This window comes from Penicillium daleae (assembly GCF_028827525.1).
Source record: "Penicillium daleae strain IBT 16125 chromosome Unknown utg000008l_segment0_segment0, whole genome shotgun sequence".
Taxonomy (NCBI): domain Eukaryota; kingdom Fungi; phylum Ascomycota; class Eurotiomycetes; order Eurotiales; family Aspergillaceae; genus Penicillium; species Penicillium daleae.
Window position 1 is genome coordinate 7,068,560 of NW_026623156.1, and position 21,959 is coordinate 7,090,518.

The 21,959-nt window shown below is 49.4% G+C and overlaps 8 protein-coding genes across 8 annotated transcripts; 4 read left to right on the forward strand and 4 right to left on the reverse strand.

Annotated features, from left to right (window-relative positions):
* Positions 1–140: 140 nt before the first annotated feature.
* On the reverse strand, positions 141–1,778 carry N7458_011035 (NAD(P)/FAD-dependent oxidoreductase; the record flags this gene model as incomplete). Its single annotated transcript, XM_056914417.1, has 4 exons — positions 141–383; positions 433–1,242; positions 1,300–1,547; positions 1,601–1,778. The coding sequence occupies 4 exons, from the start codon at positions 1,776–1,778 to the stop codon at positions 141–143; spliced, it is 1,479 nt and encodes a 492-aa protein (XP_056763266.1).
* A 1,204-nt stretch (positions 1,779–2,982) lies between these two features.
* N7458_011036 (uncharacterized protein) lies at positions 2,983–6,344 on the forward strand (the record flags this gene model as incomplete). Its single annotated transcript, XM_056914418.1, has 8 exons — positions 2,983–3,113; positions 3,172–3,285; positions 3,354–3,682; positions 3,760–4,667; positions 4,722–4,992; positions 5,073–5,124; positions 5,229–5,339; positions 5,405–6,344. 8 exons carry the CDS (start codon positions 2,983–2,985, stop codon positions 6,342–6,344), a joined length of 2,856 nt encoding a protein of 951 aa, XP_056763267.1.
* Positions 6,345–7,017: 673 nt separating this feature from the next.
* Positions 7,018–8,552, forward strand: N7458_011037 (acyl-CoA dehydrogenase family protein; the record flags this gene model as incomplete). The annotated part of the gene is made up of 4 exons (XM_056914419.1): positions 7,018–7,194; positions 7,259–7,865; positions 7,926–8,015; positions 8,071–8,552. The coding sequence occupies 4 exons, from the start codon at positions 7,018–7,020 to the stop codon at positions 8,550–8,552; spliced, it is 1,356 nt and encodes a 451-aa protein (XP_056763268.1).
* A 331-nt stretch (positions 8,553–8,883) lies between these two features.
* N7458_011038 (acetyl/propionyl/methylcrotonyl-CoA carboxylase subunit alpha) lies at positions 8,884–11,351 on the reverse strand (the record flags this gene model as incomplete). The annotated part of the gene is made up of 2 exons (XM_056914420.1): positions 8,884–11,077; positions 11,137–11,351. The coding sequence occupies 2 exons, from the start codon at positions 11,349–11,351 to the stop codon at positions 8,884–8,886; spliced, it is 2,409 nt and encodes an 802-aa protein (XP_056763269.1).
* Positions 11,352–11,805: 454 nt separating this feature from the next.
* Positions 11,806–13,812, reverse strand: N7458_011039 (acyl-CoA carboxylase subunit beta; the record flags this gene model as incomplete). The annotated part of the gene is made up of 8 exons (XM_056914421.1): positions 11,806–12,322; positions 12,374–12,467; positions 12,526–12,776; positions 12,836–13,146; positions 13,205–13,275; positions 13,330–13,397; positions 13,448–13,574; positions 13,629–13,812. The coding sequence occupies 8 exons, from the start codon at positions 13,810–13,812 to the stop codon at positions 11,806–11,808; spliced, it is 1,623 nt and encodes a 540-aa protein (XP_056763270.1).
* A 324-nt stretch (positions 13,813–14,136) lies between these two features.
* On the forward strand, positions 14,137–16,078 carry N7458_011040 (acetyl-CoA synthetase-like protein; the record flags this gene model as incomplete). Its single annotated transcript, XM_056914422.1, has 4 exons — positions 14,137–14,818; positions 14,877–14,916; positions 14,967–15,676; positions 15,735–16,078. 4 exons carry the CDS (start codon positions 14,137–14,139, stop codon positions 16,076–16,078), a joined length of 1,776 nt encoding a protein of 591 aa, XP_056763271.1.
* Positions 16,079–16,518: 440 nt separating this feature from the next.
* N7458_011041 (aldolase) lies at positions 16,519–18,430 on the forward strand (the record flags this gene model as incomplete). Its single annotated transcript, XM_056914423.1, has 2 exons — positions 16,519–16,961; positions 17,032–18,430. 2 exons carry the CDS (start codon positions 16,519–16,521, stop codon positions 18,428–18,430), a joined length of 1,842 nt encoding a protein of 613 aa, XP_056763272.1.
* A 1,235-nt stretch (positions 18,431–19,665) lies between these two features.
* gel1 (1,3-beta-glucanosyltransferase gel1) lies at positions 19,666–21,060 on the reverse strand (the record flags this gene model as incomplete). The annotated part of the gene is made up of 1 exon (XM_056914424.1): positions 19,666–21,060. The coding sequence occupies one exon, from the start codon at positions 21,058–21,060 to the stop codon at positions 19,666–19,668; it is 1,395 nt and encodes a 464-aa protein (XP_056763273.1).
* Positions 21,061–21,959: the final 899 nt, after the last annotated feature.

Consider the following 21,959-nt stretch of genomic DNA (forward strand, 5'->3'; position numbering starts at 1 on the left):
TTTGGCTGATACCAACGTTATTTCCGCTGTAGAAACCTTATCATGAATTTACCAAATTCCTTCCTATTGTACACTCGATTACAGTTTTGACATTTCTTTGAAACTCATAAGCCGAGGTTGTACGCTGTCTCAATCTAAATCTACAATCGAAGTCGAGGAGCAGGGCTAGGTTGTAGCTCCTCCTTCACCGTCATGGCTGCACGCGTGCCCTCTTCAATGGCCCCGTCAATAAAGCTACGCCAACCCGCAGCCCAGTCTGAGTTGGCAAAGACAATGTTTCCATGGCGTCTACGTAGTGCATCCAGTGAGGTTGATAGCAGCCCAGGGGGAGAGAAGAACCAAGCACCCTTTGCGAATTCGTCCTTACTCCAGTTATGGAAGACCTAGAAAATTGTCAGTTTGGCTTCTCATGTGCAGATTGAAGGAACTCACTAGTCGCTTGATATCCATGTTTCCGGGTGCCATGTTTTCAACGGCCTTCTTGGTCTCTTGAACGTCCTCTTCGGGGTGCATGTGGTTATGGAATCCACCAAAGCAGACTATGTGGGTATTTCCAGCTGGGGTAGTTCCATCACCGATCGCATATGTGAGCTTGTTGAAGGGATACGAGATTCCTGTCCATGAGCGCATATCCTTGTTGGAAATTTCAGCATGCACCTTCACACATTGGTTAACATGTCCCTTGTTTGCAGCAGCCATGCGCTGTGGGTCCAGAGGTGGAGTGAAGGAGATGGAGTTCAGAACGTTCAAGGGAATGGTAGATACAAGACGAGCGCCTATGTATTGGCGGCCATCCCGAGTCGTCAGGGTGACTTTGCCACCTTCGTCGGTGATTGACCTGACTGGGCTGTTGAAGACGTACGAAAGTCTGCCTGATTGTTTTGCTTCAGAGAAGAATCTGATTGCAAATGAAGATTGGCCTCCCTTGAACTTGTATGAAATCAGAGAATCCATGCATCCTTGGTAGGTATAGCCGCACAATGCCCACCAGTGAAGAAACTCAAAGAAGCTAGTAGTCTCCAAGGTGCCACAGCTACAAAGAAGCACGAAGCTCTCGAGTGCAGCACGCTCGTTTGGTGTAAGGGATAACGCGATAGCATCCAAACGATCCTTCGCAGACATGCTGTCATACTGGCGTGCTTCGGGGACATGGAAGGCGTCGTGAGCAAATGGAATGACCTTGCGACCCAAGCTCCCATCAACATCCACAAATTTATGCAGGGCAGTTGCCAGCAGCGTATCCTGTTCTCATAGTCAGTATTTCTGGAAATTTACCATACACAATACCAGTCTACTTACCTCGTCTTCATGGCTCATAATACTCGTCCCATCGTTGGTACGCAGTTGGAAATGATTGACCCCTCGAGAGAAATCAAAGGATGGTTCCATCTCGGATCGCATGTTGTATCTGGATATCTCTCGCCACACATGTGGCTGTCCCCAATGAACCCATGTACCACCCATCTCAAAGGGATAGTTTCCAATGTTGGAGGACCATGATCGTCCACCGATACGGTCGCGTGCTTCTACTAGTAGCACTCGAAGTCCTGTACTCAATCAGCAACCATAATTTTAGAGACCAATGTAGAACATTTCGTACCGGCGACACATAAATCGCGAGTTGCTGTCAATCCAGAGTACCCTCCTCCGATGACAATCACATCCCATGGCTGGGATGCAGAAGCGACATTTGTAGGGGGTGATATGACGCCGATGGATGGAACTCCCTGTTTAAGTCCGTCTTCTGGCGTCCACTGAAACCCATCTCGAGAGGTCATCTTGAATAACTTGGGGTAAAGAGCCTTTCGAAGGAAGTGTGAAATGAGCCTAGAAAGGAAATAGCCTCAAAAGCGAGAATTGGCCTTTTATATGAGATCAAACTTATGCTCCAGCTTTATCATTTGTTATTCCCTTCCCAACTCAACATAGTTCCATTATTCAATGATACACATACAGCTATCCAATAGCGACCGACTGCTAGAACTGGGGGCGTGATAAGGGTGGATTTTCCAAAAAATACCCCAAATGGCTATAAATGAGAGACTGGAGCCTTTTTCTTTTGTTCGCTTGAATGGGAGAACCATTAGGAACTCTATGATTGAGGCGGACCGGAGGGGGTTTCAGGAGGCGACATCAAAATTACCCGTTTAGGATAATAAAAGGAGACCGAAACCACCATGTCCTTGGGCCCCGCATTGCACGTTCTATTCTTTGCAAAATGCCGATAACAAGCTATCAGTATGGAACTAGGCTAATCCTGGACAAGGAACCGCCATATACCTGCCAGCGGGCGCAAGCATTGGGCCATTCAGGGTTGGGTGAATGGTCTCGGGGCGGAATATGTTGGGCCTTACGAGCATCCTTGCAGCGAGTTTATAAGTCAGGGTAAAAGTCGAACTTGGCTAGTTGCCACACGCATTGAATTTAGCATTTGACCAAAGTCAGAACTTACACTATGGTATGCGAAATTCGGTCTGTCTTAATTCCCGTGGATATCACGGGGGGTCCGGGGAAAATGCCACCCCGCCGACCCCGGAAGAAGCTTCCTCGGGAGTCCTCTCTTCTTCCAAGTTCCCCCGCAACTCAGACCTTCCCCAGTCAACACTGCGCTCCACAGCGGAATTTGCTGGCACCCTTCGTCCTGTGTCCATGCTCCCTGAATTGGAAGTGAGGGGGTTTGTTCCGTCATGGACATGAGCATAGACTCTTTGCACGGGGGTGGTATCAGGCGTATACGACAGGCATGTGCTAATTGCAGGTGCGTCTTAGATGGGATTTGACTCCCCCCGCGACCGCGAATGTTGACCAAGCATTCTCTAACAAATTATCACAGACGCAAAAAGACTAAATGCACAGGAGAGCGTCCTATTTGCTTTCACTGTCGCCGCAACCGCCTTGCCTGCGTCTATGAGCCATATTCTGCGACCGTGAGCGATGGGGTCCGGCCTGCTCCTCTGTCCAGCTTGGCTAACAATCTCAATAATGTCAGTTGAACGAGAACAGCCATACGTGATCAAGAAATTAACTCATGAGTTCCAGGTCGAGCTTCTACAACGCATAAGTACTATTGAATCGCGTCTTGCTGAACTCAGTGGGCAAGGCAATCGGAATGAGTGAGCAACCATCAGACAACATCCGTTTTCGCCTCAGGAAACCACTGACATTTTGGAGATCCAATAATGATGTTTCTAATTTCTCCTTTGGTGAGGAACCCAGCTCACCACTTCTCGATGCGACCGCCTCACAGCCATTCCCGGCAATGCGAAACTCTCCCATCGACAATTCGTACGTCATGCTCTCGAGGTCTTTCATGTTCTCTGACTTTACCAACTCTGACGACTCTATTTGACTAGAATATTCCCTCCTGCTCCCGTATTAAGATCGGTTATCGACACATATTTCGAGCATGTCCACAACCAGCCATATTCATACTTTCAACCGATCTCCTTCTTGTCTAAACTCGAATCAAATGCTCTGCCCCGCTGTCTGGTCTTAGCTGTCCTATCTTCTGCCGTCAGATTTTCTGTCCATGAATACTACGCAGGAAAGACGCGAGAGGCGTCCGAGAAATACGCGAGGGAGTCTTGGCTGTCGGTACTAGCGGACCATCTCACTGTAGAGGACAGTTTGAATGTACATGTCGTGCAGACGGTAAACTTGCTGGCCGTTGTGGACTACACCGGTAAGATTATCCTTTCCGTTATAGATTGGTATAGAGTGTGGCAGGAACAGCCACTGATCAAGTATCTCTCAATCTAGCTGGTCGTGTTAGCTCAGGGTGGCTGAAGATCGGTCTTGCAGCCCGCATCTCCCAAGATCTCCATCTGATGACAGAGCCTGAGGCATGGCTGCCATACCCTGAACAAGAAGAACGACGGCGGGCATTCTGGTCCGCCTATTTGATTGACAAGTTGATCTCGTGTGGTAAATCTAGACCACTTGTTATACTGGATCAAGACTGCAATGTGCAGCTTCCTTGTGACGAGGAAACTTTCAACAGAGGGGAATGGAAAAAGACCAACACTCTTGATCAACTCCTCAACTGGAACACTAAACTCATTGATAATCCTAGCGGGTTCGGCTTGGTCATTCTGATGGCGTCCATATTCGGGCGCTGCACAAGATATGTTCATCAACAAAATGGGAAGGCTGACGAAATCCCACCCTGGGATACGAAATCGGAGTTTGCTGGCATAAACTCATCTTTATTGCTGCTCGAGTCCTATTCCAAGCTGAGCACTCAAAAGGTTTCCGATATTGTTCAGCAAAGTCATCTCGATCGACAACAGATTGGACACCTTATCTTCGCGCACACTTTATACCATCTCTGCCATTGCCTATTGAATCACCCTTTCCTGATGCGCCTCCGTCTCAAGCCATTCGGCTCAAAGGCCCCGGCAAGTTTCTCCGTTCGGGCCCTACAGGCTGGCTGTGAGCATGCGAAGCAGTTGATGGACCTTATCCGGGATGCCACGGAGAGTGGGTGTCGGATAGAGTCTTCATTCTATGCGTACTGTATTGCTGTGGCTGGGGGGATCCACTCGCTCGCATCGCATCTCGAACATCAGAGTACGGCGCGTCGCCAGTCGGATATTATGCATTACTTCAACGAGAGCGTCCAGTCCCTAGAGAGATTGGCAAAGCTTTGGGTCCACGCATCGAACATGGTAAGTCCATCGATTGACCGCCATACCTTGGTACTAATATTTCATGACTTCCAGGCAATTCGCCTGCGGGAGTTTCATACTATTTCTCATGGCTTCGCCAGTCTGCTGGATCCAAGGTCTCTGACAGAAGATCTTGATCCATCCTGTGAGGAAGTGTGCTGGTCAATGATCGACTACGCCATTCTAGGCGCGGATCCGCATAAGAAGCCGCTCATTTCCAAGACTGGCTTTTCAAATCTCCCATCTCCGAATCAATGGGCACTTGGGACTGAGGCCCTTGGTGGAGAAAGTCCACGTTTTGACGGAACAAGCACGGATATCTTCAGTGGGCTAACACCGAATATGCGATTGAATGATGTTGAATATCTCTTGAATTGTAGTCCAGGGACCAATAATATTGTCTAGGTGGATTCTCAGGCAAGTTTTCAGTCCCTCGGTTTGGCATTCGGTCCGCTCGGTCCGTTGCTTCTTTTATCCGCGTACCCGAATGAGAGAGACTTTAATATACCATGACTGTTGTCTATTTTGGATCTGCAACTAATGTACACCCTTTTTGTACAGTATTAGATTTGGTATCATGGTCAAGAAGAATCAATTGTCACCCTGGAAGGGTGTGGTGTCCGGAACAACTGCGGCTATTCTTGCGAATGTCCTTGTATACCCGCTGGATATGTAAGTGACATGCAGGGAACGAAATTGGCTATTTCAATAACAAAGCAAGCTGACTGTTATTGCAGAGTCAAGACGCGGTTGCAGGTCCAAGTTCAACAGCAGGAGCGCAACAACGGCGGTAAGAAAGATGGGGACAACAAAGCCGATCGAAGGAAGATGCAAGACGGGCAGTATACCGGTGCAGTCGATGCAATTCAAAAAATATTGCGGCAAGATGGCATCTCTGGCTTATATACTGGACTTGAGAGCTCCATTGCTGGCACGGCATCCATGAACTTTGCATACTTCTACTGGTCTGCCGCGGCGCGATCTGCGTATCAACAAGGTCTTCAATACTATGGTATCGAAGACTTCAATAGCATTGTCAAGGAATTTGGTCTTGGGGCCGCTGGTGGGGCTTTGGCTCAATTGTGTACCACTCCCATCGCGGTGATTGCTACGAGACAACAAACTTGCAAGGCAGAAGACTGCAAACAGTCCATGTGGGAGACTATGATGGAAATAGTTCAGAGCGAGGATGGATGGAGCGGTTTATGGCGAGGTTTCAAGGTCAATCTGATACTTGTGATCAATCCAATGATCACTTACGGGGTTTACCAGTGGCTGAGAGGCGGACTTGTTGGGTTGAAGAAGCAACTTGGATCTGTAGATGCTTTCTGTTCGTGTTCCATCCCCTCCTGCGAAAATGCTGCCAACGCTAACAATTTTGACTGGGGTTTAGTACTCGGTGCCCTTTCAAAGGTTCTAGCGACCATCGCCACGCATCCTCTCATCGTGGCCAAGGCTATGTTGCAATCCAAACCCCCACCGCAGCGCAATGGCGTGCCTTTCCGGGGATTTACCGAAGTCCTACTCTACATAATGAAGAACGAGGGGATTCACCGACTATACAAAGGCCTCATCCCGCAGATAGTCAAGGGATTCATGGTCCAAGGCCTGATGATGATGTTGAAAGAAAGGTTGGTCTTTTCGTTCGTTCGTCTCTGTCGGTCGCTTTGTTATTGACAAATAGGACCAGGACCGAAACTCTAATGTTGATACTGTTCTCGCTCCATAGGCGACATTCTTATCGGAGACTGTCACGAAAAGGTCCCTCTAGCGGGAAGTAGACGCGAAGCCAACGCCCTTAGAAGTACAAATTGCAACCTTAAGTTTTGACAAGCAAATATATTCTTCGGTTAGCATCCACGATAGACATTTGTAGGGGTAGTACTTCTGGGAATTTTGTCGTACAACTTCAACAAACTAAGAAGCTCAGTATGACATATTCCTCCTTGTCATAGGTAGGTATGCATAGCCATCTAGTCGGCCATCTCCCAGCGAAAACTTGTATTCCGACTCACGCTCTGACTGTTCAATTCTCGCATCTGGAAAGTGGGTCTACTGAAGGACGCTTAAGCCAATCAGCGGGGGTAATTTATCGGTCCTGACGGTCCGAACCGCCTCGGCGTGCATTCATGTCTAGTTCGGACCGGCCATAGTTAGCGCAAGCCGGTCCTAGTGTTTAGTGGGGACGAGGAAGCAAAGCCTGTGAGATGAAATTATTGGCACGTGAAATATATTTGCAAGTCTCAACAGCCCGCAGCCCTTCACACTAAAATAGGGCTATTATCCTGATCAGGATTATTGTGATTCCATCGTACTCGCGTTGGCCGTCCCTACAGTCATTCTTCCAACCATGGCTTCCTCTGTCTCGACGGTCCCTTTTGCCGACCCTCTTTGGCTTAATCGCTACTACAGCCCATACTACAACGAGTCACATCGTCAGCTCCAAAAGGAGGTTCGCGAGTATGTTGACACTCACATCGCGCCGTTCTGCGAAGAATGGGAGAAACAGGGATTTGTACCGCCAGAGGTGAGCACCAATTCGAGTACCTCGTGAATGGCCGGAAATATTAACTTATCAATTCGTTGATCAGGTTCAAAGGCGCCATGCAGAACTGGGCTATACAGCTGTCGCGTCCTTCCCCCTAGCAGCGGATTACCTCAATGATCAGCGGCTCCCAGGCGACGTCAACCCCCGAGAGTGGGACGGATTCCATGATCTCGTTGTCATTGACGAGCTGGCTCGCTGTGGATATTTGGGAATTATCTGGGCGCTTGGGTGCGGAAACTCGATTGGAGGACCACCCGTTATCAACTTCGGCAACGCAGAGCAGAAGCAGCGATTCTTGCCTGATATGTTGAGCGGAAAGGTCAGATTTTGCTTGGGAGTGACAGAACCAGATGGTAAGACGCTTCTGAATATTCAATCAAACATTGGCCTGCGAGTGCTAATCAGTTTCCTCAACCCTACAGCTGGATCCGATGTTGCTGGCATTACCACAACCGCTGAGAGAAAGGGCAATGTGTATATTGTCAATGGTGCTAAAAAGTGGATCACCAATGGCATATTTGCAGATTATTGCACAGCAGCCGTGCGGACCGGCGGGGAAGGTACACAGGGTATCTCAGCCTTGATCATTCCCATGAAGGCTCCCGGTGTGACGTGCAGGAAGATTGAGAATTCGGGCGTTCATGCCAGTGGTAGGTTGAAGTTATTGTGATCCTGCTCCTATGACTTTGCATACTGATATTGTGAATTAGGTTCGACTTATATTGAATTTGACCAAGTCAAGGTTCCCGTGGCCAACTTACTCGGCGTCGAGAACAAGGGATTCCCCGTTATCATGAATAGTGCGTCTCAATACTTGGATCACTGGTCAATTCAAACGTACTAATCGAATCCCAGACTTCAACCACGAGCGTCTATGGCTAGCCTGTACATCCCTCCGTATGGCCCGAGTCTGTGCTGAAGATTCCTACAAGCACGCCATCTCTCGTGAAACCTTCGGCAAGAAGCTCATCGAGAACCAAGTCGTCAGATCAAAATTCAGCGCCATGGCTCGTAGTCTGGATTCCACTTATGCTTGGATGGAGCAGCTTGTCTATATTTCCGAGGAGGCAAAGCGGAATGGCGCTGACGCTGGAATGGGGGGTCTGTTCGCAAATCTGAAGGTACTCGCGGGCCAGACTCTAGAGAAGGTGAACCGAGAGGCGCAGCAAGTTATGGGTGGACTTGGATACTCGAAGAATGGACGCGGCGCAAGGATCGAGCAAATTAGCCGTGATGTGAGGGTTATGGTAGTAGGTGGTGGGAGTGAAGAGATTTTATCCGAGCTGGCGGTCAACCAGGAAACCAAGGTGATGAAGAAGCTACAGAGTAAGCTTTAGATTTATGAAGGACATTCCTACATGTGTTAAATAGCTCAAAGTGCGATATAAATTGTTCTTTTCAATCACATCGGGGTTGGTACAGATCTCAGTCCAGTTAGATATGATACAAATTTAGTGCACCACTCTCACGGAAGGTTAGCGAATTTACTCAAGCATGCCACAATAGCGGAAATCTGGTATGACAATTTTCTCGACTTTTTCACTTGTCTTTTCTATTTCAGTTACTTCGCTTCATGGTAAAATGTCAATTTAGTGGCTTTTATTATCCATCTTTCTGGGCGACGATGATTTCTATATGCAGATACAATGTATTTGAGGCTATGTATAATCAAACAACTGAACATAGAACTCTCCCCTCTTCTACAGCATCTCCCGTCTTCCATTCTGATTCGAATTTGCCTGATGCTGCCACAGCAAGACTAACCTCCATCTTCATGCTCTCAATAACCATAACCGTCTCTCCAGATTTGACCTCATCGCCATTCTTCTTCAGAACGGAAAGCACCTTACAAGGCATCGGTGCAGTGACCGTCTTCTGTTCAGGACCATCCTTCTCCTTAACCACTGCTCGAGTACTCTCGGCGAAGGACAACAATGTATCACGCTTGAACTCAACATGAGTTCCCAGTGCGGGCAGATGACAGAAGACCCTCTGGCTGCGATCTGTTTGACCGGCTAGGGCGTAAGGCTGCACCGAAGGTAATGCGACATGTGCAAGGACCTTCGATCCGTCTATTGAGATCTCCATTGTGGATGTGAGCCACGATTCAGTCAATGCGGCATTGCCCTCGGCAGGGCGCCACGTCTCAATCTTCACCATATGAGGGGTAGATAAAAACTCTCCGGTCCTCAGGGCTTGGCTGATACTGTTGTACTGTGCAGAAACTTTCATCGCTGCCGATTTGGCTGTCTCTTGGCTGTCGGTTGCATCTGGTACAGGGAACAAGTATGCTTCCTCGCTTGCCGAGGATAGGTGAGTGTTCTGTGCCTTCCAAACACACATGAGCTTTGATGGAGTGTCCTCCTTGCTGGATGCGACTCGGGGCCATCCGTTCTTTGTCACAATATCACAGTGGATGTTGACAGGATCATATCTTTGGTTGCGGAATTGCTTGCGGACATTGCTGAAAGGCTTGCGATGTGAAGTGGATGGGATGTAGTCAGGCAATTTCCGAGCAATCACGCTGGGAATGACTGAGAGGACTTTCTCCGCCTCGGGGATGTTTAGACTCCAAGGTGACCGAAGAAGCTCATCAAGGTGGGTTGGAATGAACGACGTAGTATATGCAGGGTCGCGAAAAGCCTTATTTAATAGACAAGCCTGCATGAAAAGCTGATTTGTTTTGACACCGACACAGGCTGTGTGGGCCAGGACTTTGGCCATTTTTTCAACAGCCAGAGCCCGTGAAGGTGCCCATACGACAATTTTAGCGATCATGGAATCGAAATAAATGGAAACCGACGAGCCAGATTCAATAGCAGTCTCGTAGCGAACATCTCGACCAGGGCCCAGGTCTCCAGTTCCCGGGAGCCACAAATGAACTTTGCCATGCTCAGGGAAGAAGTTCTTCTCAGGGTCCTCGGCACACAAGCGACACTCAATTGCGTGCCCAACTTGGGTCACTTTTTGGATAGCAGGCAAGCTTTGAAGCCGTCCACCTGCTGCGACGAAAAGCTGCAAAGCTACAAGATCCACCCCAGTCACTTCTTCTGTGATGGGATGCTCGACTTGCAGTCGCGCATTGACTTCGAGAAAGTAGAAGTGGCCAGTCTTGACATCGACAACAAATTCGACGGTACCGGCATTCTCATATCCAATGAGCTTTGCAATGCGGACGGCGGTCGCGCTCATTTTCTGGCGTGTCTCGTCTGTCAGGAATGGACAAGGCGTTTCTTCAATCACCTTCTGATGACGTCTTTGTACGGAACAGTCCCGATCGAAGAATGAAACCACTTCACCATGCGAATCACCAAGAATCTGAATTTCCACATGTTTGCTGCTTTCAATGTATTTTTCCAGTATACAGTCGCTTGAGCCGAATGAACGCTGTGCTTCTGACTGTGCACGTTCAAGTTCGTCCTTGAGCTGGCTGGACTCCCGCACAATACGCATGCCTTTGCCTCCACCTCCAGCGGAGGCCTTCAGCATGACCGGGAACCCAATCTCTTCTGCGACTTGCTTCAATGCTTCGGCGTCTTGGCTCGATCCGGAAAAGCCGGGAATCAAGGGAACATCTGGTGCGTGTTCCCCCAGATATGCTTTGGATGATCGTTTATCGCCCAGGGTAGACATAGCGCTCGCGCTTGGCCCGATGAAAATGAGTCCAGCCTCGCGCACACTGTTGGCAAAATCCGCATTCTCACTGAGATACCCATATCCTGGATGGATGGCATTTGCGCCAACAGTAACGGCCGTTCGAAGGAGGAGTTCAATGTTGAGAAATGGGTTCCGGTCGCTTCGGTCAATGCTGCCGATATTGATAGCTTCGTCGGCGTCGCGAACATGCCGTGAGGATGAGTCCCTGTTCTTGTCAACTTTCACCAGTCACTTGATAAAATCTTCGAGGGAGTCTGCACGTACTCGTCAACGTAGACTGCAACCGACAAAATGTTCAACTTCCGACAAGTCTGAATAATGCGACAGGCGATCTCGCCGCGGTTGGCGATGAGAACCTTCTGAATGATGGGTCGGCCATCCTCGCCCAATGGAGGTTCAGCAACAAATAATGGTTTGCGAAATGGCGAGCTAGTACTCCCATTCGCGCTCCGCTTCGGGGCGCTCGTAATTCCAGGCATCTTGGCAGAGAGAATCACGCTCCTTGCTAGCGAGATAGAGATGTTGACACCACTGACGAGAATTCATGGAATGTGAATGCCTCTCATAGTAGATATCAATTTCCTTTCCCGCAGTGTGCTCCACTTGCCCCAGGTAACCTTCTTCATTCCTTCGGTCCGGCCTCCGTACCAGGGACTTGTGGGGCAGACCGGTCCGCGAGCACAAGGCCGCCACGCAATAGCTAAAGCCGAGGCTCTACATGGAGAGACTATCGACCTATTCCGGGGAAGTTGCGGTACAACGATCGAGGGCGAGTAGTCATTATACAGCCAATAACTAAAAGTTGTGTTTTCAATATTATCGATAGGAAGAATACAGTTCATGTAGACATACAAAATTTCATGCGATTTTGATCCAATTTAGATTTCAATTAATTTTGGAAAAGAAAGGTAACGAAATGGTACACGAGCTATATCAGATTCTCGCAAGCAAATTATGCGACTCCGTCCCCTTTACACCCTGCAAAGTAACCGTCTCGAGGCACATTGCTAGCACGTCCCGAGTGTCCCGCGGGTCAATAATCCCATCATCGATCAGCATAGAGCTAGTAGAATAGCATTCAGCATCCCGCTCCACCCGATCCCTAAATCCATTGACCTGCTTCTCCAACTTTTCTGGAGATAGAGTCTGACCCTTGGACTTGGCACTGGCTATCTGCACCCTCTCCATCACGCCAGATAGTTGCTCAGGCCCCATTACACTGCATCGACCGGTCGGCCAGGTAAACAGGAAACGGGGCTTGTAGGACCTGCCGCACATGGCGTAGTTACCGGCACCGTATGATGCACCGAGAATGATGGAGATGTGAGGGACAGTGGAGCAGCTCACGGCGGAAACTAGTTGGGCACCGGCCTTGATAATACCTGCATGTTCGGCTTTGGCGCCGACCATGAAGCCGGTCACGTTGTGTAGGAAGACGATAGGAGTGTTCCTGGTAAAAAGGTCAATATTGTGATGCTGTAGACTGCGAGATCCGACTTACTGCTGATTGCACATTCGAATAAACTGGGCAGCCTTTCCGGCTTCATTGGGGTTGATCACCGAGATTTGATTTGCAACGATGCCGACGGGGAATCCTATTGTCGCTAACATCAGCTCGGAAATTCGAAGTAAAGTATGTACATCTTTGCTTACCCATGATATGGGCCCATGCAGTAATAATATTGGGACCATATTTCGGTTTGAAGATGGAGAGTCGAGAGTCGTCCACGAGACGTAGTAGAACCTCATTCATATCAAATGGTTTACGAATATCGGGGTTCACGAGTGATAATAGGTCTTCAATCGGATATCGGGGTGAAACGGGCTCAATCATCTCTAGTCTCGGAGTAGTTCGCATCTGTAGCGAAGCAACCCATTCTCTGGCCTTTTGAATAGCATCAAATCTAGTTATTTGTCAGTTAAAATAAACCACGGGGGCGTGTTTTTTTTTTTTTTCCCATACTCATCAGTTGCAATCTGGTCTGCAAGGCCAGTTGTCACACCGTGGACTTTCGCTCCTCCCAGCTCCTCTGCTTCAATAACCTCCCCTGTGGCCATTTTGACCAATGGTGGACCACCTAGAAATGCCTGTGCTTGATTCTCAACGAAAATAGTGTAGTCAGAGAGGGCTGGGTGATAGGCTCCTCCCGCTGTTGATGATCCGAATACGATCGCACAGGAAGGCTTGCCGTGTTGTGTTCGCACCGCAAGATCGTGGAACAGCTGCCCTCCCTTGTGGAAGACGCGGAACTGTTGAGGTAAAAACACACCGGCCTGTAGGAAATATAAGTTAAATTTACCAGAGTTAAATGCGAGGCTATATGTCTCTTACCGATTGGACTAGCGAGATCAAGGGAAGGTCATTTTCGAACGCAATTTCCATCATTCGGTTTACTTTCAGAACTGACAAACAGTTAGAATCCCTCTGAACTTGTCAATGGACGTGAATCATTATACCGGTCATTTCATTCCATGCACCACCACTTTGTGTCGGAATATGCGACATGAGCAAACAGGGTCGTCCACTTTAGATAGTCAGAATTGAAATTTCTCAGAGCATTTCAATCGAACGAACCAAACATTTCCAATTCCAGAAATCAAATTTGCACAAGGCGTCGAATCCTCGTTTCTAAATCCAGCAAATGCGCCCAGTTCGAGGAAAGGCGAATCTTGATCCAGAATTAATGCAACACGATCCCTGGCTGTTCATAATGTTAGGTTCTTGAACCTCTTCTTGCCACCTAGTGTAAACGTACGCAACAACTGGCCCCGAGTTTGATGTCTCCGCAAAGAAACATCATTTCCTTCCGCAGAAACCTGCTTCAAGGCTTCTTCAAACTTCTCCAACACGGGTAGCCAGCTTTCTTTGTTAGCTCGGAACTGTTCACCCCGAAGATCGAGCTTAGCGCTCAGCGTTGGATAGGAGGATTCAGTAGCCATGATAGGCAGGATGGAAAATATTGCTCAAGACAAGTTCACTTCCACAATGGCGCGTAATTCAGAATTACTTACTAAAAAGGTCCAGGTTGACTAAGTTATGGACGGGTGAACTCTGAGTGGGTAAGGCATGACCGGTCCGAAGGCCCGGAAGGTCTATCGGACGGGTTATCCTGCCCCAGTCGGTCTCCGCCCCCACAGTATGGAATCTAGAGGAGACCAGATAAATATTTTATCTCGTGGCAAATGAAAACACACAAGCCATTTTAATCACTTCCGATACATACTTCCCCGGAAATAAGTTGATCGTTTGCATTCAACTCCATCATGGACCCGAATCTTGCCATTGTCCACGGCTCCAAAGAGCCCGCCTTATGGTCAAAAACATTGGGCAGCTTTATCGACGAGCAAGCCACTTTATTCGGCGGACGACCATGTGTCGTCTTTCCATGGCAATCAGTCCGGCTGTCTTACGGCCAATTAGCCGATCGCAGCAAGGTGCTTGCCAAGGCCATGCTCGAAATGGGTCTTCGGCATGGAGACTGTGTTGGAATCATGGCCGGTAATTGTTACCAATACATCGAGGTGTTTCTTGGCGGTGCTCGAATTGGATGTCCCGTTGTTGTATTGAATAATACATATACACCCGGTGAGCTGCAGAATGCAACAGGAAGAAGTGGTAAGTCACGAAATGTCCAATGGTCCGCTACATTCTCTGATAGTGTTGAAGCGTGCAAGCTTGTCTTTATCGCCTCTTCTATTGGCAACCGGGACTTATCCGGCCATATCAAAGCTTTGCGAGGGAATACTGCTCAGAACTCTGTTTTACCGGAGCTACGGCGAGTAGTTTGCCTTGGGAATTGCGGCCACGAGCTCGGTGGCGTTGAAATACAGTCGTATAGTACTTTCACGTCCAATGGGCATTCCGTGTTTATGAATGATCGTGTCCTCAAGAGGGCAGAGGATGCCGTTACTCCTGAAGATGTGCTGAATCTTCAATTCACTTCTGGTATCATGCCCTGTCCTTGATGAATCTATCAATATCACCAGGCTAATTTTCTCTCCAGGTACCACCGGTTCTCCCAAGGCAGCCATGTTGACACACAAGTCAGTCAGTTGCTTTTCTTAACAAGCAAATCCAATCTAACATATTCTAGCAACCTACTCAATGACGCTCGCTTCGTTGGCGACGCTATGGCACTCACACCCGAGGATGTGATATGCTGCCCGCCCCCTCTCTTCCACTGCTTCGGCCTAGTCCTCGGCTTCCTCGCCTCATTCACCCACGGCAGCTCCATTGTCTTCCCATCCGACTTCTTCGACGTACAACGCGTCGTGAACGCCATAGTCGATGAAGACGCCACAGTCCTCCTCGGTGTCCCAACAATGTACGTCTCCGAACTAGAGGTCATGGCGAAAACAGGCCAGCGGCCTCGCCGACTCCGCACCGGTCTAGCCTCCGGATCTGCCGTCTCACAGGGCCTCATGAACGAATTGCGCGCCACGATGGGCGTGGAAAAGATGCTTATTGCGTATGGAATGACTGAAACGAGTCCCGTGACATTCATCACTGCGTTAAGCGACTCGGATGAGAAGGGGACTACGACTGTTGGGCGGGTTGTGCCGCATACGGCGGCGAAGGTCATTGGCAAGGATGGTAAGATTTTGCGGCGAGGGGAGAGGGGGGAGCTTTGTACGAGTGGGTTTGCTTTGCAGAAGGGGTATTTTGGGAACAAGGAGAAGACGAAGGAGGTTATGAGGAGGGATGAGGATGGGCTGTTGTGGATGCATACGGGAGATGAGGCGTTGTTGGATAAGGATGGGTATGCACAGATTACGGGGCGGATTAAGGATATGATTATTCGAGGTATGTTTTCTTCTTTCTACTTGTGATTAGGTTGGAGGCTCTGACAAGGATTTGACAGGAGGAGAGAACATCTTCCCAAGAGAAATCGAAGAACGCGTCATGATGCACCCTGCTATTAGCGAGGCCAGCGTTGTTGGCATCAAGGACGAGAGATATGGTGAAGTCGTGGGATGCTTCCTCAAGGGAGTCGAGGGGTCTTCAAGAATCTCCGAGGCGGAGGTCAAGCAATGGGTTGGACAACAGATGGGCCGTCACAAGACGCCACAGTATATTTTTTGGATTGGCGATGCTGGGATTGGGATGGATTTCCCTAAGACGGGTAGCGGAAAGCATCAGAAGCATATCCTTCGGGATATTGGAAATAGGGTGGTTGGACAGAGTAAAGTCAAGGCCAGGCTATAGATTTCTTCAATGGATTTTATTTCCGCTATTCACATAAGCTATCCTTTCCTCTATTCCCCGCGACGATTGAGTTGCGACTGGAAGAGCGTGGCGACTGGAGTGTACGATGTTCATCGATTGAGCCCCCTGCTCTGTATGCTCGAATTTCTCCCCTTGGGGGCCAAAATGGTCGATTCAACTGCCGAAACCTAGCAGTAAGTTTTCCACGCTAACCACCAAACTAAGCATCGGTCCGCTCTCCGGAGTGGAGCGGCTAAAATAGGTGGGGGCTTCGGTCCGGGGTTACATCCGGGTCAACCGAAGTAGATGCCGCGGCTTAGAACAAGCTAGTAAAATGAGCTAACCTGTGAAGACTCGGTCAGTTATCATGACGCCAATGCATATTTTCCCTCTACTGCAACAACGCAAGGCTTTAATCTAGCTTCGGCATCATTAATACTATGACGATTCAAACCCCCCAAGTCCGAATCGTGGAAGTTGGACCTCGCGATGGCCTGCAGAACATCCGCGAAAAGGTCCCCACACAAACGAAATTGGAACTTATTCGACGACTGCGTGATGCAGGACTACGCACAATTGAACTTACCTCTGTCGTATCGCCGCGTGCAATTCCGCAACTCGCGGATTGTCGTGAGGTTCTTGGGCATTCGTCTGTGAAGGCTCTTTTCCAGCCGGACCAGGCGGGTTTGCGATTTCCAGTCCTCGTGCCGAATGTCAAGGGTTTGGAGATTGCAGTGAACCATGGAGTGAAGGAAGTTGCTGTTTTCATCAGTGCGACTGAGGGGTTTAGTAAAGCCAATATCAATTGCTCCGTTGAGCAAGGGATTGCGAGGGCTGGGGAAGTCGCCGGGTTGGCGAGAAAGGCTGGTGTTGCTGTGAGAGGGTGAGCTATAGCACCGGAGAATGATCGAATCAGACCTTTCTCACTACAATATCCATTCTGACCGATCCAGATATGTATCGTGCATCTTTCGAGATCCCTTCGATGGTCCAACCCCCGAAGCCGCAGTCTTGCGCTGCGTGACATCCCTCCTAGCTGCAGGCTGCTATGAAGTCAGTCTCGGTGATACACTAGGCGTAGGATCGCCGTCAAACGTGCACACTCTGATCCAATACTTAACGAGTCACGGGGTCCCCATCGACAAGCTGGCCGGTCACTTCCACGATACATATGGCCAAGCCGTGGCCAATGTCTGGGAGGCATATACCTGCGGGATGCGGGTATTCGACAGCAGTGTCGGCGGACTTGGCGGGTGTCCCTTTGCTCCCGGTGCAAAGGGCAACGTCGCCTCCGAAGATCTGGTATACATGTTCCACAACGCAGGTATCAGCACGGGCGTGGATCTGGCCAAGTTAGTCGAGACAGGGGAGTGGATATCACGACAGCTTTCCCAGTCCAATTCAAGTCGAGCCGGTAAAGCCCTGTCCATCAAAACACGGTCGCAGACGCAGACCAATACCAACGCCAAATCGACTACCAATTCCAACTCCAAACATCCAACACCCCTAAAATGGACCCTCGTCTCCTCACCCGAAGGCCTCCAAATCCACCGCAATGCCACAAACCTCAAAATAACCCTCAACCGCCCCAAAAACGGCAACGCCCTCACATCATCCATGCTAACAACCCTAACATCGACAATTCAATCCGCAAACTCCGATCCCTTCACCAGCCGCATCATCATCACCGCCACAGGCCGCTTCTTCTGCACAGGCATGGACCTGGGACGGGATACTTCCCCAGTCGCACAAGGCGGCTCTGCATCTGACGCACAATTTGCCCGACTCACTTCCCTCTTCGAGGTACTTGATACCTCGCCCAAGGTTACTATTGCAGTGATGAATGGGCCCGCATTTGGCGGGGGCGTGGGACTGGCGTTTGCGTGTGATATGCGGCTTTGCGCTGCCGGGGCAGCGTGTACACTTAGCGAGGTGAAATTGGGTCTTGCGCCGGCGACGATTTCGAAGTATGTTGTGCGGGAGTTGGGGGTGGCGTTTTCGAGGGAAGCGATGTTATCTGCGAGGGCTGTTGGTGCGGAGGAGTTGTTGGCTAGGGGATTGGTTAGTGGTGTTGCGAAGGATGGGGATGAGTTGGTCGGATTGCTGGATGGGTTGTTGATAAGGTTGAAAGCGTGTTCACCCGGGGGATCCAGGATGTCGAAGGAGTTGGTTAGATTGGCGTGGATGCATGGGGGAAGGGAGGAGCAGGTTGAAGGGATCAAGGGTGTGTTTGATGAGATGATGAGGCCGGATGCCGAGGGCGCGGTTGGGTTGAGAGAGTTTCAGGCGGGGAGGAAGATGGATTGGGATGCATTTGTACTCGGACAGGCAGAGGGCAAGGCGAAGTTGTAGATAGACAATGTCTTTGAGAAATTGGTACAGCAAAACCTGGTTATAACGAAGTTTCCATTTCAAGGGGGTTTAATTCGTTAACCCAGGTATTCCAAATCTTGGAAAGGTACGCCCTCTATACCTATATTTGAATGTAGGTTGCAATCCAACGGTCGCAGTGACGTTGAGCGTGGTCAGAAGCCCTTTTCCACTATTTCTGTCCACTTTGAGCTCCTAAACCGCAACTTGGTTAGAAATCTAAGCATTCAATTATCCATTTCATACTATTTATACAATTAGCCTGCTAATTTTTCAGATGCTTCTTAAATACCAGTATCTTAAGTAAATTATTACTAATCTACTAACAGGTCTTTCAACACCTCTTTCACCACCTTCAACACCTTCAAATACCTCTCCCGTTGAAGATTAATCGTAGTAACTTTGCTACAGCCGTATAATCGAATAGTACCTAGTATATTCTTTCTACTATCTTTCTTTGTTTAGAGATAGACTACAGCATAGTTATGTTCTGTATCGAATCTTCCGCGTTAGATCTTCTAATGCCGATAATCCATGCGACGGGGAGCAAGCCTCTTTGGAATCGCAATCAATCAAGAAATCAATCAATCGGTAGAAGGTAGACCTGTTCGGTAATCAGTCGTCTTCGTCAAAAATTGCACCTGTCATATAGTAATATCGATGCACAAAAAAAAAAAAACATCGGGCATCTTAACCTGAAGACGTCTATCTACGTCGCGCACAGCAAGGAAGGAAATTAAGACTCCAAATTCGACGCAAAATCTCGACGAATTCGTTATTTCCAGAATCTTCGTTATTTATATTGGATTTCTTATTTCGACAAGAGAGTTTGGTTCTTAAACCGAGGAATTCGTTGTAAAGAGGGTTGTTGCTACCAGACTCTATTGTGGCGTGGCTGGTTTAGTGGTGCTAGAACGGACTACATGCAGCACGGAACTGAATATACAGAAGATAACCAATTTCTTGAACGAATCGTATTACATGAGGCGGTCTGACTGAAGTTAAGAGCATGAATTATGGCCTACTGTACACACTGAAGCCACTCGACTGGATATCCCAGATCAAAAAGACCATTGGCCGGCTAGCGTCCAGCTAAAAGTCCAAAAGCAAAAGACCCTCGCATACAAAACAGCCACACCGGGAAAGAACAAATCCGACGTGGTATGTAAGAATAATGGATAAGAAATATTGTGTAATGAAAGAACCCATCAAAGAGTTTACAGGAGAATCAGGGTGGCACCGAACAGCGAGGACACGATGGTTGCCAGGCTGATGGCAACGGGAGCGAAGCTGATAGTGAAGGGCTTAACAAGACCAGCGGCAGCACCATGGGAAGTAGCACTCGAAGAGCTAGAGGAAGAGCTGCTGGAGCCAGAGCCGGAGCCGGGAGAGGCAGTCGAGGTGGACTGAGTGCCAGCGTTCTGGGAACCCTTGCCGCTGAAACCAACACCCTTGCCAGCACCATTCTTCAGGTACTTCTCAGCGGGGACGGGGATGGCAGGCAGAGAGTCAGTAGCATCGACATCCCAATTGGGAGCACTCTTGGCCGGGCAAGGGTTGGAACCGCCGGTCTTGTTGTAGTTACCATCGCCCTCCGGGTTGGAGGTCTTTTCAAAGGCCGCCTTCAGGGCATCGTAGTCCTTCAAGGTGCTAACATCGTTTCCATTGATCTGAACAAGGCCGTAATTGCTGCCTTCCTCGCTGTACTCATATACAAGGCCTCCTGAGTAGACTCCAGTCATCTTGGTGCTGTACAGAGCGCTGACTTCTTCGAACTTCCGGGTGTTGGTGTTGCAACCATACTCGGAGAGGAAGAGGGGAAGACCGTAACCAGTGAAATTCTTCACCTTCTGGTCCCAGCCAGATTGAGTGAAAGAGGAAGGATCACACCAGGAGTAGTCGTTAAAGGCAAAGAAGTCGGATCGCTCATCATCGGTACCACAATTCATGTACTCGGCGAGCTCCAAGCGGTTGGTGTCAATGTCAGCGGCGGAGTAACCAACGGGAACCTTGCGAAGCTTCTGCTCGCTCAGATAGGAGCGAATATCACGAGTGACGGCCTTGACGTAAGGGGCAGCCTTGGAAGACGGGCCATCGTTAATAACCTCGTTTCCGGAGAAGAAAGCCAGAGTGTTGTCGTAGCGGGCGAACTTGTCGACGGTCGCGAAGATGTACTGGAGATAGACATCGTTGTACGAGGGACCAGGATCGGCCCGGTTGAGGGAGTACTTGGGAGTGTTCACGTCGAGCACCAGGTAGATGCCAGCGTCGGCCAGGGCGCTCATGCACTCATCGTGGTCGGCGGAGTTGTCCACGGAGTAGACACGGATAGTGTTGAGGCCAAGGTCCTTGAACTTCTGGACATCACGCTTACAAGTCTCGGCATTGCCAATGGGGTCGCTCAACTTGGAGGAGCCACCGGGCTGGTAGTCGACACCACGGATATAGAAACGGTTGTCGCCCTGGAAGAAGGCATTGCCCTTGACGGTGATGGGAGTGACGCCGCCGCTGGTGGCACGCTTAGCCGCAGTCGTAGTAGACGAGGGAGCAGCCATAACGGACTGAGCTCCTAGTGTAAAGGCAGCTGCCAGAGAAGCGATAGTCGCCTTCATGATGATGGTCGTGAATGGAGGTCGCAAGAGTAGAAACCGGGGGGTTTATTGGCTTAATGAGTTAGATGAAGAGAAGATAATGGTAATGGAGGTCGCAAAGGTAGAAACCGGAGGGTTTATCGGCTTAATGAGTTAGGAGAAGAGAAGATGATGGTAATTGTGGCCAACGTTGTCAACGAGTGTCTAAATGAGGGACAAGAAAAAAGATTGAAAGCGAATGGTGTCAAAAAAGAGAAAGAACGAGTGTGAGGAAGGCTGGTTTGAGGAACGTAGGGATAGAAAGAAGGGGGGGGAGTCCCTGGGCTTATACTCCAGGTACAGTCCACACCACACACAATCCACAACCGCCACAAATATCGGCAGGTCAAGTCCCTGAATCCCTGAATCCCTGAACATCAATCCCTGGCAAATCCCTACCCTGAAGACCTTCTCCACAGGCCCTGATCGGCTGGTGGCGTTGGGTGGAGACTTCTTTCAGAGCGGTAAGGATGGACCAGGGCCCAGCGGGTGTATTGAATGCATGACGATGATTGGCACTACAGATGGCCAGGACTTGTACCACAATGAGGTGCTGATGAGCCTTTTGCTCCGAATGGCCGATCCTCCTGGATGTTGCTGTCTCTGCGTGTGTTCCCGCGGCAAGGGGGTCTTTGCTCCAAGCCCTTGACTCGACTCCGTACTTGACGCCAGATGGCTTTCACTGGGCCTTCGATATTATTATGATCTGGCTGGGACCACGACGCCCGGTGGAGCCCTCGAGTGGGTTGGCTGCTGATGGGTTGATCCTGAATCCAAAGCATTGGCTAATACAAAAGCTAATCCACATTGTCTTTTTGCAAGACCTGCCAATACTTCCAAGGCCCTTGGCCATTCGAACCTCTGGGTCAATGTTTCCAATG